The following is a 13,073-nucleotide window of genomic DNA, read 5'->3' on the forward strand; positions in this document are numbered from 1 at the left end:
AACCATGGCCATGGGGTCCTTTGAAGTTCACTTTTAAAAGAGAAGTATCAACATGCGGAGATTAAATCTGCAAGTAAAATAATTCGGCTGCATAATTAATTCATAATAAAATCAACCAAGGCTAAATTACTAAAGATAAAACCAATCAGCGTCTTACACCGTTCACTCCAAACCTTACTCGATTACCACGATTGGTCCGGACCGTGATCAATGTAGATCAATGACCGATACCTCCCGCGGGTTTCCAAGTTGAGGTTATTTAAAATGGCGACCAGCACAGGTGAGGAACGGATAGTGCCAACGCGTCCAAGATGACGAAGGCGGAAGCCGAAATTTCTTGTGAGTTTCTGTTTTGTTTCTTCTTCGGTGTTAATGTGTTTTTAATGGTTATGGATTTACTTTGCTGGTGTTGTTTGTATTTTTTTAGGAGACAAATGCCAAGTGTGTTAGTGGTGACAGTGAGGGCGAAAGGGGAAGGGGACACAAAATGTTTCGTGCGTGAAGTGTGCGTTGCGTTGACATGGTGGTGGTTTTGAGAAGGAATACCCCGCCGCGGTTCTTAAGCACGTTTCTCAATCAAAATAAAACGTGTTCACCAACCTAATTAAGAAGTTTCCTGTTTACAGTTTATTGCGGCAATTGTTGTTGAAAATGAAGTCTCACCTTGGCTTACTTTGTAAGTGTTTGTATTCCCTTTGTGGATAAAACTACAGAATACAATATTTTGTATTCTGTAGTTAAGTTACAAATAAGGTTTATTGCGATTCTTAACTGCAATGCATTGTGGGTAGCCAGCAGATGGGGAAGTTTGCTATGCGGTGATGTTGTCATGACCGACTCGCGCACGCATCGCCTATATCTTTGTGTGGGTTCAACAGTTCTCTTGATATTTTGCTATTCGCGATAAACCTTATGACACCGTTTGTGACCATGATGGAGGTCTGTTTCTACCTCCATGGTTTGTATGATTAAATTTGGAAAAGTTTCCGTATGGCGCCACCACTTTTTCATCCGATATGAAATAATATAGTATCTTATTTACCTCAATGATAAATCCCTTTTTGTAAAAATGAGTGAAAAAGTGGTGGCGCCACACGGAAAGTTATCCTTAAATTTGTCCAGAGATAAAGTCTCTGATCTGAAATGTAAGCAAATGAATGGGAAGTCTCACATTATCGTATTGCGGTAATTGGAAAATAAATTAAATAAAATAGTGTATGAAAACATTTTACCTTGTCATTGAATTCTCAATGGGTGTGTTTGTTTAGCTTCCCTGGGTCGACCCCGGTCTGTCCCGGTACGTTCGAATAGCTTTGACGGGGCTCACCCGGGTCAGCCCCCTGCTTGTGGAGTGGGTCATTTTGGGGTGACCTGAGGTGCATGCCGTCACCACGAGAGGGCGAGTGTGATCGTTCGATTAGCTCTTGTAAGGGGCTCACCCGAGTGAGCACTGGGGGGTCGACCCAGGGAAGCTTATCGAACGCACCCAATGTAAAAATTCAATGTAAAAATTCTTTGCAAGTGCAATCGTACTATTTTTGGTCAACTTGTCTCCAACAAATGACCAAAGGGTATGAATTTTTTAAAGTCAAAATCCGGCCGCACCGCTTCTCCTCTTGACAATCCGATTATACAGAGGAATTGCTCTCTCCCCTGCCTGACCTCACTTTGATATCTGTCCGTCCTTATTTTGCGCAAGTTTACTACATTTAGTACAATTATTTGTCAACAAATGTAACTAAATCTGTTTAATTTTCTTTGGGCATGTTCGGTAGAACCTCCTGATTATTTTTTTTTCTTTCTTTCTTTTTCTTTTTTTCATCATTATTTTTTAATGTTTACGAGATCTCAGCTTATTCAAGAATAGTTAAAAAGCTCACTACATAAAGAAGCGTTTTGTTAAGTCTATTTTCTAATTATTTGATGCTACTTTCATTGCTTGTTGGTTGTTTTTTGTAGAGCTGCGCCATGAGCGCCGCTTGGGGTGGATACCGGGCTTGATACCTGCACTATAAAAGTTTCCATTATTATTATAAGCATTTATTAAGCTATTTTATTGAAAGTGTGATTCCTTTAAATTTTTGAAAGTCACAGGTTTGGTAGTTAATTCTCCCTACCCACATCTGTTTTTTTTTGGTTTTTTTCTCCAGAAAAATAAACAATATTTGCATTAAATATCCCCCAAAGTATATTTTAAAAGACCCTACCATGTACCTGAAAATGTCCTATTTTTTTCAAACTTGGGCCAATTATCACGCCTAAAATAATGAGAAAATGTTAATTAGTTCCTTCTGTCACATTTTTTCTTTTCTTTTTTTCTCACAGGAAGTCACCAAAATAAAAATCTAGGACCCTACTACCTCTAGAAAGAAGCCTCAGTTCCATTCTACCTGAAGTACAAACAAAACACCCAGCAATTTTTTTCAGTTTTGATACAGCCAGAGCCTCAGCATCACAAATAGCAGTTTCCAAGTTTCTTGAAATCGCTGCAGACTGCAACGCAGTCAGACTCTCCTCACCCACCTAGTAGAAAAACTCTCGGCAATCATGTTGCCCAAAAGACGCCAGTGTAAAATCATCATTGCCACCTCCTTAGTGTGGATTCTGATTGACTTTGGACTATTATTGTATTACACCTCGCCGTGTATCGGACCGGGCTGCAACAAAGAGGCCAAAGAGGAACCCGGGGCGATTCAGCGAATCTTTGAGAAGGCCAACGACTGGATGAACAAAAGGCCAGAAGAGAAAAAACAAATTGGTAAGTCAATCAATTGACAGAGGGGTAGATCTTGTTCAGAATGCAGTCATGATATTCTTGCTTCTTTAGTCTGATTTCTGATGTTTATTGCCCTTGATGAAATCAGGAAAGTTGTGATGGAAAAGTCTAAAATTAATAATAATAATATAATATCAAAGACTTATACAGCGCACATACACAGATCTACCAAACAAGGTACTCAAGGAGCTGAGTACTCAAGGCGCTGAATAATTAAAGCCTAAACCATGTCTGAGTATCATGTAGGCCATCCCTTGTACTCAATAAAATGTTCTTACTTTTTTCCAAGGAACAAGTATCATACTTAAGAATGGAATGGGTTTGACTACCTAGATGCAGGGCTTCAAATTAACACTGGACTGCTGGCCCTAGGCCAATTGTTTAAGTACAGAGCCAGTCAAAACTTAAGATCAAATAAGTCCGGCAGTCTTTGAATAATAACACCTCAACTGCATTTTAAAATTATGCTGATAATACAAAAAATGTCTTTCAATTCCTTTGAGTATTGAAATACTACCAATAAATACGGGAGCCATAAATACCAGAACCCTGTGAAATAGGGACACATTGTTAATGTGCACCAGAGTGTTCCTGGGGTAAAAAGAGTCCCCCTCTCTGTATTCCACAGGAATAATAGATAAGAGTGGAAAGGGCTTTAGTTAATAGTGCATTTTAAATAGGCAAGTCAGTTTCAGACACGCCCTTCTTCTACCTCCATGCTCCTACCTTTAAGACTAGCGTTCATGTTTGGTTTCTGGACTCTCTACACAAGTGAACAGATCACATCTTCCACAGGCACCAGTTGATTAGATAGTGGCCTTGGAACCTCAATGGCTCCTAAAGAAAGCATTGTGTATCTTGACAAATAAAGCATTAAAAGGTCTTGTAGATTTTTGGGGGCTTCACAATCCCATGGATCAAATTTAAAGAGTGTGCTCAACATACAAGCTATCAAACATTTTGAAAGGACTAGCGGAACAGTCCAACAAACGAAAGGGTGACCACGTGTATTTGATAAACTTATTATGTGAGGGTGGGTGTGTGAGTGTGCTTTGCAGTTGAATACACAGCTGGCTTTTCATCTAACGTTCCATGCGGGCAAGGCCAGTTTGATCCATACTTGTAGCCTGTCCATTCATGGGAACATGTTCACGTGTGCATCAGCAGTAGTGCTAGGCGAATAGAGGGCGCTATTAAAAAAAAGGAGGGCGCTGTTCGTTTGTGGATGAGATCTTATGGGTGGATTGATATTAGTTTTAGACAGTGTCACTCGGTTCATTCATAAAAATAACCCGGATCTAATTTAAAGATGGCGATTTGCTTTTTCTTTTGATCGTAATTGACTCTACGAGAAGGAAAACTTTCATAATCTTTGAACAAATTACGTCCGAAATTTCATTGTTTCAAGTCTGCACAGAGGTGAGCATAGTTAAATACTTAATTTATGCTGTTTTATGCTGTCTCATAAGGATTCAGACAAAACATTCCTATCAGTTGACGCCCGATGATCACGGATAATAGGAATATTCGGTTACTTGGTTGTAATTACAGGACTATCCGGTTTATAAATAGGTATTCGCGCCTCTTGTGGATATCCGGTTAAGAAAAAAAAGGCATTCGCGATTACAGATAGGAAAACATATTCGCCATTAACCGGATATTCAAATTATTCGCCCAGGCCTAATCAGCAGTAATGAATACCGATCAGGGTTGTACATGTAGCTTGACCACTATTTAAGTGGTGGGCAATAAAGCCAATTTTTCTTCGAAGCCACCAAGAGCGAGCAGATCAACAACATTATTTTAGAATTGCAAAGGTCTTGGGTTCGAATCCCACCTGAGTAATATGCGTTGTGATTTTTGTCCACAGAACTTGGGAAAAGTACCGAGTATACAGTTGCTTACATGTACACACATCAGTGTATGGGTAAAAAAAAAAAAAAAAGTTATTCATGAATGTTAATTATGGGGCCATTAAGTGCAAGCTTCAGGCAATGATGCCAGCTTTCCAAGTTGTTCATGTTTAGGGGCCATGCAATTAGTTAGTGGCCTTTTGACTGTGATATTTGATACTCTTGCAATGTATCATTAGCTGTGTCAATATGGACAATATAGTGGACAATATTATGACTCTTTCTAGCGGAAATCTTTGCTGGGCAGTATTGTGTTTTGCTCAGAGTGCTGGGCAAAAATAGTGAGCCCAGCACTGCCCACCATGGCTACAGCACTACCGACTGTCATTGGACCAAAAAGGTAGACTGAAATAGTCAGTGAAATAGTTAAGGGCAATTTCCTGACTATGCCATGTCATAAACTCTTGAAGTAGTCTGGGGACATGACAAGGACGGTGTCAATATGATATATTTGTTTGCAGGAATAAAGTCTAAAGCCCTTGTCTCGCCATTTCCTGGAATCTAGAAATAGAGTGGATTGATTGAATAGTTATATATGCATGACCTATGACATTAGTAAGATCACTGCATGCATTTTACAATATACACAGTGTGTACACCATCAGAGAGTGAACATTGCTGGTGTGGAATTACACACAGGCAATGGCCTCTGTTGCCCATGGTTTTGGCCTTTGTGCCCCTTCAAAAGTTTCCCATTGACTTTAAAGACACAGGACACTATTAATAATTGTCAAAGACCAGTCTTCTCACTTGGTGTATCTCAACATATGCATAAAATAACAAACCTGTGAAAATTTGAACTCAATTGGTCGTCGAAATTACGAGATAATGAAAGAAAAAACACCCTTGTCACACGAAGTTGTGTGCTTTCAGATGCTTGATTTCGAGACATCAAAATCTAATTCTGAGGTCTCAAAATCAAATTCATGGAAAATACTTCTTTCTTGAAAGCTAAATCACTTCAGAGGGAGCCGTTTCTCACAATGTTTTGTACCATCAACCTCTCCCCATTACTCGTTACCAAGTAAGGTTTTATGCTAACATTATTTTGAGTAATTACCAATAGTGTCCACTACCTTTAAGATTTTCTAATGGAAGTGCCCTTTTCAGAATAAATATTGCCTTGCCCTTTCAGAGATGAGATACCAGGCCTTCATTCTCCTTCAGTAGCCTATTCACTAATTTGTAAGTCAGGTTTCTCCCTATACTGTAGTTTTTTTTCTTCAAAAGTGTGGGACAGTCTGGACCCACATTTTGAAAGTTTTGAAAGCACACCGAGTTGAAACGAGGTCCTCAGAATACAACAAGTTGTTTTACATGTACATTACTTGGTGTTTATCATTAGTTTTTTCATTCATTTCATTTCATTCAATGGTTTATTAAAAATCTATTCAATTCGCTGTCAGCAGCAGAATTACATGAACAGTTACGTAGTTAAAAATCTGGAGTAAAACAGTAAAGTACTACTGTGCAATATGGGGCATCCTAATTGGTTCTGTATAAAAAATGCTTTTTGTGAATTTTTATCTGAAGATGAGGTTCTTTTACAAGACCCTGTCATTTCCAAATGATTTGTTAAGACCTCATCCTCCTCTTTTATTCTCTTATTAAATACAATGTAAATCCCTAGATCTCCTTCAATAAGAAAAAGTTAAAAGCTCTAAGAACCTGAAATCATTTTAGATTCTCCTGTGACGGCAAAACGAATGGCTCTTTAGGTGTGCTGCTTGAGCCCATGATATGAGGTTTGTTTTTAGTATTGAAACATTTTAAATGTACGCCCCCGCCTCCTGAAGGTGGGAAAGTGGGGTGGTGTCTGATGAAGAAGGAACAGTCCTCTTCTCATAAAAGCGAACGAGAATTCACAAAACAGGCCTGTATGCTTCGTTTTTGAAAGGGCAAGGGCACCAAGGCATTTTCTCTTTAGTAACGGGCACTCTATGAGTAAGTTGAAAATTTCTACTTGAGTATTTCAAGGGCACCAAGGCATTGATCAAGGGGCATGGAGGCAATCGTTTTTTAGTTGCCTCTGTGAAGTATCACGTCTGACGAAATAAACTAAGTTCACACCAGATGGTCTCAATAAAAGATAAATCTCAGCTCAATTTATTTCTGAACAAAAACTATAGTTCGTGACACGTGGTCACAAGTCAACACGTGGCATTGTACAATACAATAGGGGATGACTCCGTCCCAAAAAATGCAAGTAAATCCATCTATTATTGATTTATAAAAAGTGCTGGTTGGCATGGATGTTATTATTTTTTCTGCAACCTTTCAATTTAAAAACAGTATTAATCAGACTGATATTAATACTAAATAGAATTGTATTATGCATAAACAGTTAGAGAACGGCTGCGCCTCAAGGCGCTGGATATAAACAAATGAATAATACATCCCTTGCCCACAATTGGTTGTTTTTTCCAACAAATTCAACACCATTTTTAAAGGCAGTGGACACTTTGGTAATTACTCAAAATGATAATCAGCATAAAACCTTACTTGATAACGAGTAATGGGGAGAGGTTGATAATATAAAACATTGTGAGAAATGGCTCCTTCTGAAGTGACGTTGTTTTCGAGAAAGAATGTTTAGAATTTGAGGTCTCGAAATCAAGCATCCGAAAGCACACAACTTCGTGTGACAAGGGTGTTTGTTTCTTTCATAGTTATCTCTCAACTATGATGACCAATCGAGCTCAAATTTTCACAGGTTTGTTATTTTGTGCATGGGTCATTCCGTGTCAAATCAACCAGTTTTCAGAAAAGTTCCCAGGTGACCCCCTCAGATTTTGATGAAACTTCATCAGAATGATTGAGTGTGGGTCAAATGAACACATACAAAAAAGCTAAGTCATACTCCATGTCGTTTTCGAGATATGACCCATTGAAATTTGGTCGAGGCGGCCATTTTGTGCTCGCGCGGGACGCGAAAAGTGATTTTTTTTGATAATTTCCGACTTTGAAAGCTCATAATTTAATTATTGTACCAGGTAGAGAGCTCAAATTTGGTATTCCATCTTACTTCTTGCCAAATTTCATGAATCTGCACTCAATTTAGATGTATCTCCTTTAATTTTCTAGTTATGGTCACCTAAAACAGGCACTTTAATCAGCCAAAAATGTTTTTTGTGATTTTTGGGGTCACCCTGTGCCCACATGAGGGGTCAAATAAATCCTATATTCCCTAGGTATTATCTATGGGTGCATGTTTATACCCATAAGCAATTATAAGCTCACCAATGCAATAATTTAGAAATAGCATGGGCCCAAAGTTGGTTCCAGCCAGAAAAAGGTCAAAAAGACCCCGCCCGTCTTGACCCCGGTTGACCCCGCGATCAATTGAAATGTTTTTTGAAATTGATACCAGTTAAACATATATATTATATCTACTTATACACCAATTTTCAGCTTTGGCACTCAACTCCTTCATGGTGTGGTGGCAATTTGAATGTTATATGTTTTTGGCACATTTTAATGTAATATCATACAGTGTACATGTACATGTACATTCATGTACACATACAATACATGGTAATATATGTTTGAAGCTTGTGTAACTTATTTTTTCTGGCTAGCAAAAAGTAACATCAACGCATTGGCATCTGTGGTGTCTGCGTGATACACAAGTACATATTTTGTTTGAGAAATGAGTGTTTGCATGTGATACACATTAGAGAAGTATTGTTCTAAAAAAGTAGTGTATGGAAAGTAATACCAGCGTTTAATATGCAAATGAAGTGACCATGTGATTGGAAAGTTTAACCAGCATAAACATAGCATGGAGGAAACAAAGGGGACTGGGGTTGGGTTAAAACCAGAGAAGAATATGACAGATAGTTAGTGTTAAGTACTGGCAGATTTAATTTGTATTGTGTTGTTTGATCCATGTTTCAAGTGAAACTACACACGGTACACTGGGGTATGGTTCCATACTGGGGTATGGTTCCAATATTTTGTGTGTTATGGGAGAATTTTGCAGCACTTCGTGGTACCTGCCTTAAATTATTTATTGCAGTTAAAAACATGCATCCAACTTTGGGCCCATGCTATTTCTAAATTATTGCATTGGTGAGCTTATAATTGCTTATGGGTATAAACATGCACCCATAGATAATACCTAGGGAATATAGGATTTATTTGACCCCTCATGTGGGCACAGGGTGACCCCAAAAATCACAAAAAACATTTTTGGCTGATTAAAGTGCCTGTTTTAGGTGACCATAACTAGAAAATTAAAGGAGATACATCTAAATTGAGTGCAGATTCATGAAATTTGGCAAGAAGTAAGATGGAATACCAAATTTGAGCTCTCTACCTGGTACAATAATTAAATTATGAGCTTTCAAAGTCGGAAATTATCAAAAAAAATCACTTTTCGCGTCTCGCGCGAGCACAAAATGGCCGCCTCGGCCAAATTTCAAACGGTCATATCTCGAAAACGACATGGAATATGACTTAGCTTTTTTGTATGTGTTCATTTTTGCAACATCCAATCATTCTGATGAAGTTTCATCAAAATCTGAGAGGGTCACCTGGGGACCACTGGTTGATTTGACACGGAATGACCCGCATACATGTTGAGATACACCAAGTGAGAAGACCGGTCTTTGACAATTACCAATAGTGTCCACTGTCTTTAATATAATAACATTGGTTCGACCGTAGCTATCTGTTTTTGCCTTGCATTAATGGCTCCTCCATACACGTAGTTTGCCAACCTGGGTCGGCAGAAACCTTAGGCTGTGATGTGGCAATTAAAAGGTCTATAGTTCTCTGACAACAATGATTACAATTATGCTGTAATTATTGTTACTGGGCCAAATAAAAAAAATACCAGTTGATCGTCCCCGCCCGCATCTTTCTTGTGGCCGCATCCTTTATTTTATTTAAAAAAAAAAAAAAATTCTCTCGATTTTTTTTACATTTTTTAATAAATAAAAAAAAACCACCCATCCTTTCAAAAGGACTGGCCTACATATATGGGGCTTTTCCTGAATGTAGTGTGATGCTCTCGAACACGTGTAACCTTCTGTTTCATAATACAAAATTATTGAATGCCTACCCAGGGATTCTTTTGAGTGTACTAATCCGTTCCTGTTCACCAAGTCCTCATGCAACAAATAAATATCAAATAAGTCTGGGTGGGTTCAAACTGAAGAGTTAGTGGCCTGTTTGATTTGAAATACTTAGCGGCCATCTTGGAAAAAAATTAAAAAAACAAAAAAGGCCCTCCTCTTTGGGGGAAAATCTGGACGATCAACTGGTATTTTTTTTAATTTGGCCTGATGGTTCATTATTAAAAACAAATGTATACAATGTTAACAGGGCTCTGACGACAATGTGATTAATTATTAATTACTATTCTGGTATTATTAAAAAACAAGTACATGGTAGGGCTCTTAAAACAATGGTTAAATTTTGTAAGTATTAACACTGGTTTATTATTGAAAAACAAGTACAGCATTGCCAGCCACACAGGGCCCAATTTCGTAGCACTGCTTAGCGGCCAATTTTGTGCTTACTGTGATTTCCATTACATAGCGGCGCTAACCAGATAAGCACACGAAAAGGCATGCTAACCTTCCGGTGCTTACCGCACGAAAATAAATGAAGTCGCAACAATGCAAGTGGTCAATTCGACACTTAGGCCAAGTAAAAAAAGAAACATGTTTAGCGTCCCCACCCGCTTCCTTTTCAGAGGCCGACTCCTTTTTTTTAATTCTTTTTTTTTCTTTTTCTTTTTTTTATGCACATTTTTTTTTTTAATGAAAAAATGCTTATTTTTGCAAATCAGCTAAAACAATCTGAATGTCTTTTCCAAAATGTTCCATTTTGAGTTAGAGAAAAAAACAATGGATATTTGATATTTTAACAAGAATGGCGGCCATCTTGAAATACAAAATAAAAAGCCCCTCCTCCTTCGTTTTTTTTAGAAACACGGACGCTAAACATGTTTCTTTTTTTTACTCGACCTAATGGACCAAAGGGATAACTTTGTAAGATAGGCATGTGAGAGCGAGACATTAGTTTCTCGTTTGTTACAGTCTTTTCTTTTCATGTTAAATCTGTTTATAATTGTTCTAAGTTAAAAAAAAATATTTAAAAAAACGCGGTGACCTCTAGGAATTACAAGGTCATTTGAAATGTGTTACGTATGTAACAAAGGACAGACTTATGTCCTGGAAAGAATTTGAATGTCTAATATGCAGAAACACATCATGAAATCAACATCCTATTTATCAGGTATCGTTCTAAAAGATGATCAGGCAAACAGTATTATATGATAGACTGTGCAAGTCTCACATGATTCAAACATTTTAGACATGTGTGGTCCCACACATTGTTTCTTGGAATTGGGTACTTTTTCAAAATGTCTACAGCACAGATTAACATTAACTTTAAATACACGGTTTGAAGACAAGGATGGTAGAAAGCTTCCCTTCTAATACTTTCTGCTGGGGTGCTGTAGTTTTGGGGAAATGAGTAAAACAAGTCGCACAAAAATTTTCGCCTCAGTGAGGCAACAATTATTTTAGCATGTAAAAGCGTATTAACCAGTTATTATATTATACTATAACATACCATAACTGGTTAATACGTTTTTACATGCTAAAACTGAGACAACAAATTATATATTTGTGACATTGTTTTACTCATTTCTCAAAAACTACAGTAAGTAACATTTTAAGGGAAGCTTTCTACAATCATTATCTTCAAACTGTGTAAGTTTAATGTACATAAATCTGTGGACATTATGTTTTGTGTCTAAAAAAAGTACCCAAATCCTTACAGAATCTATGTGAAATCTGTACAATTACATTTCATGAGGTAAAGCCAAGTGAAACAGTTTATTCCTCTCACTTTCCTCTTCCTCTGGAATCTATGCTACTCCACCTAAAAATGGGTTGCAATACGCGTCATCAACGGCCATCTTGGATGTATTTTACACTTGAAAAGTGCACGAAAGTCACGTGGAGGGCGTACACGCGTGCACTTTTCATGTTTAAAATACATCAAAGATGGGGGTCGATGACGCGTGTTGCAATCCATCTATACTTCCGACCTCTACATACTGTCCTTCTCTCTCATCTTCTCTGTTTTCTTCTACCCCCCCTTCGGATTGTTTACCTGGGTCTTCTGTTTTCGGAAACCATTTCATCTTCACCCTTGTCTTCTTCTTTTGTGTCTTCTTGTCATTGTGAAACCGCTACGTCTCCACTCTTTGCTTATGTGCCTGGATCTTCTCTTTCTATCTTTACTCTAACTCCATCCTTTGCTTCATCTCCTGGGTCTTCCTCCTTCCTTTTTCCATCTGCATCTTCTCCTCCGCCTTCTTGTGCTTCTTCTCTTCCCTCCACTTCTTCTCCCAGGTTATCTTTCTCCCTCTGTTCCTTTTTCATCTCTTGCTTCTGATTTGGCCGCTCAGGGGACAGTGCACTTGTTTCTGCTGTTGGGGTGGTATCTATTTGCTTCTGGGCGTCTTCGTGGAACTTCGTGAAGCAGGCTCCAGGGCAAAGGTTTACCATGCACACCTTACAACCATACTTTGTGACTTGGATTCGGCCAGATGCAGTCACCCCATTGTGTTGACGACACCATCGGCATCCTTTTGGATAGTACCCTGGCATCTTCGATGAGATGTGTTCGCTGAGGTGCTCGGACTTGGTCGTGGTCGTAGCGGGGGTGTGGAACTTGATGAAGCATGCTCCAGGACAGAGGTTTACCATACAAACCTGGCATCCATACTTGGTGGTTCGGATAAGACCAGAAGCAGTCAATCCCTTGTGCTTGAGACACCATTTGCATCTTTTTGGATAGAGTCCCGGCATCGTCGACGACCTGTGTCCGGGGATGTTGCGCTGGGAACCGGCCTTGGCGAATTTATTTTGGGGATTGCTGAACTTAGCTCGGTATCCATCGATCAACGCCGTGCCTAAGGAAAGCACAAACTGGCTGTGGGTGAGGGCAGCGCTGATATCATTGTCATCAGATGGCGTATCATTGTAGTGAAGTTGTTTGTAGGCATTGAACCCGTTCACTCTGGCAGTATCTACCAAGAAGTAGAGGATCCTTTTCCACCAGTATTGACCCTGCCTGGAGCAGGTATAATAGGCACGCAGATGATCACTCCGGTCCTCATTGTGAACCATGAACTTTGTGTACTCGCAAACCTGAGGAGGGGCAGGAATCACCCGGGTGACTCTTTGGCCGTTGTGGTTATCCTTTTTCTTCCGGGTGAGGTTGTGGACAGTCGGGTCTCTCCATCCTTGATGTGCGGTGGATAGGCTCAGCATGACCTCGCTGTCCTTCCAGGCTGTCACTACCATCTGGCCGTTCTGTCGACTGTAAAACGTCCCACGGGGAACCCTGGTCATGTTCTC

The 13,073-nt window shown here is 39.1% G+C and overlaps 1 protein-coding gene across 1 annotated transcript in view; it reads left to right on the forward strand.

The window, feature by feature from the left end:
* Positions 1-258: 258 nt before the first annotated feature.
* LOC117299788 (polypeptide N-acetylgalactosaminyltransferase 13-like) overlaps positions 259-13,073 on the forward strand; it is a 45,404-nt gene continuing 32,589 nt past the window's right edge. Inside the window, exons 1-2 of the mRNA XM_033783305.1 lie at positions 259-339; positions 2,326-2,758. Coding sequence (XP_033639196.1) covers positions 2,548-2,758 — 211 coding nt within the window. The 5' untranslated portion in view covers positions 259-339; positions 2,326-2,547. The remainder of the gene's footprint in view (positions 340-2,325; positions 2,759-13,073) is intronic.

Source organism: Asterias rubens, chromosome 15 (genome assembly GCF_902459465.1).
Source record: "Asterias rubens chromosome 15, eAstRub1.3, whole genome shotgun sequence".
Taxonomy (NCBI): Eukaryota; Metazoa; Echinodermata; class Asteroidea; order Forcipulatida; family Asteriidae; genus Asterias; species Asterias rubens.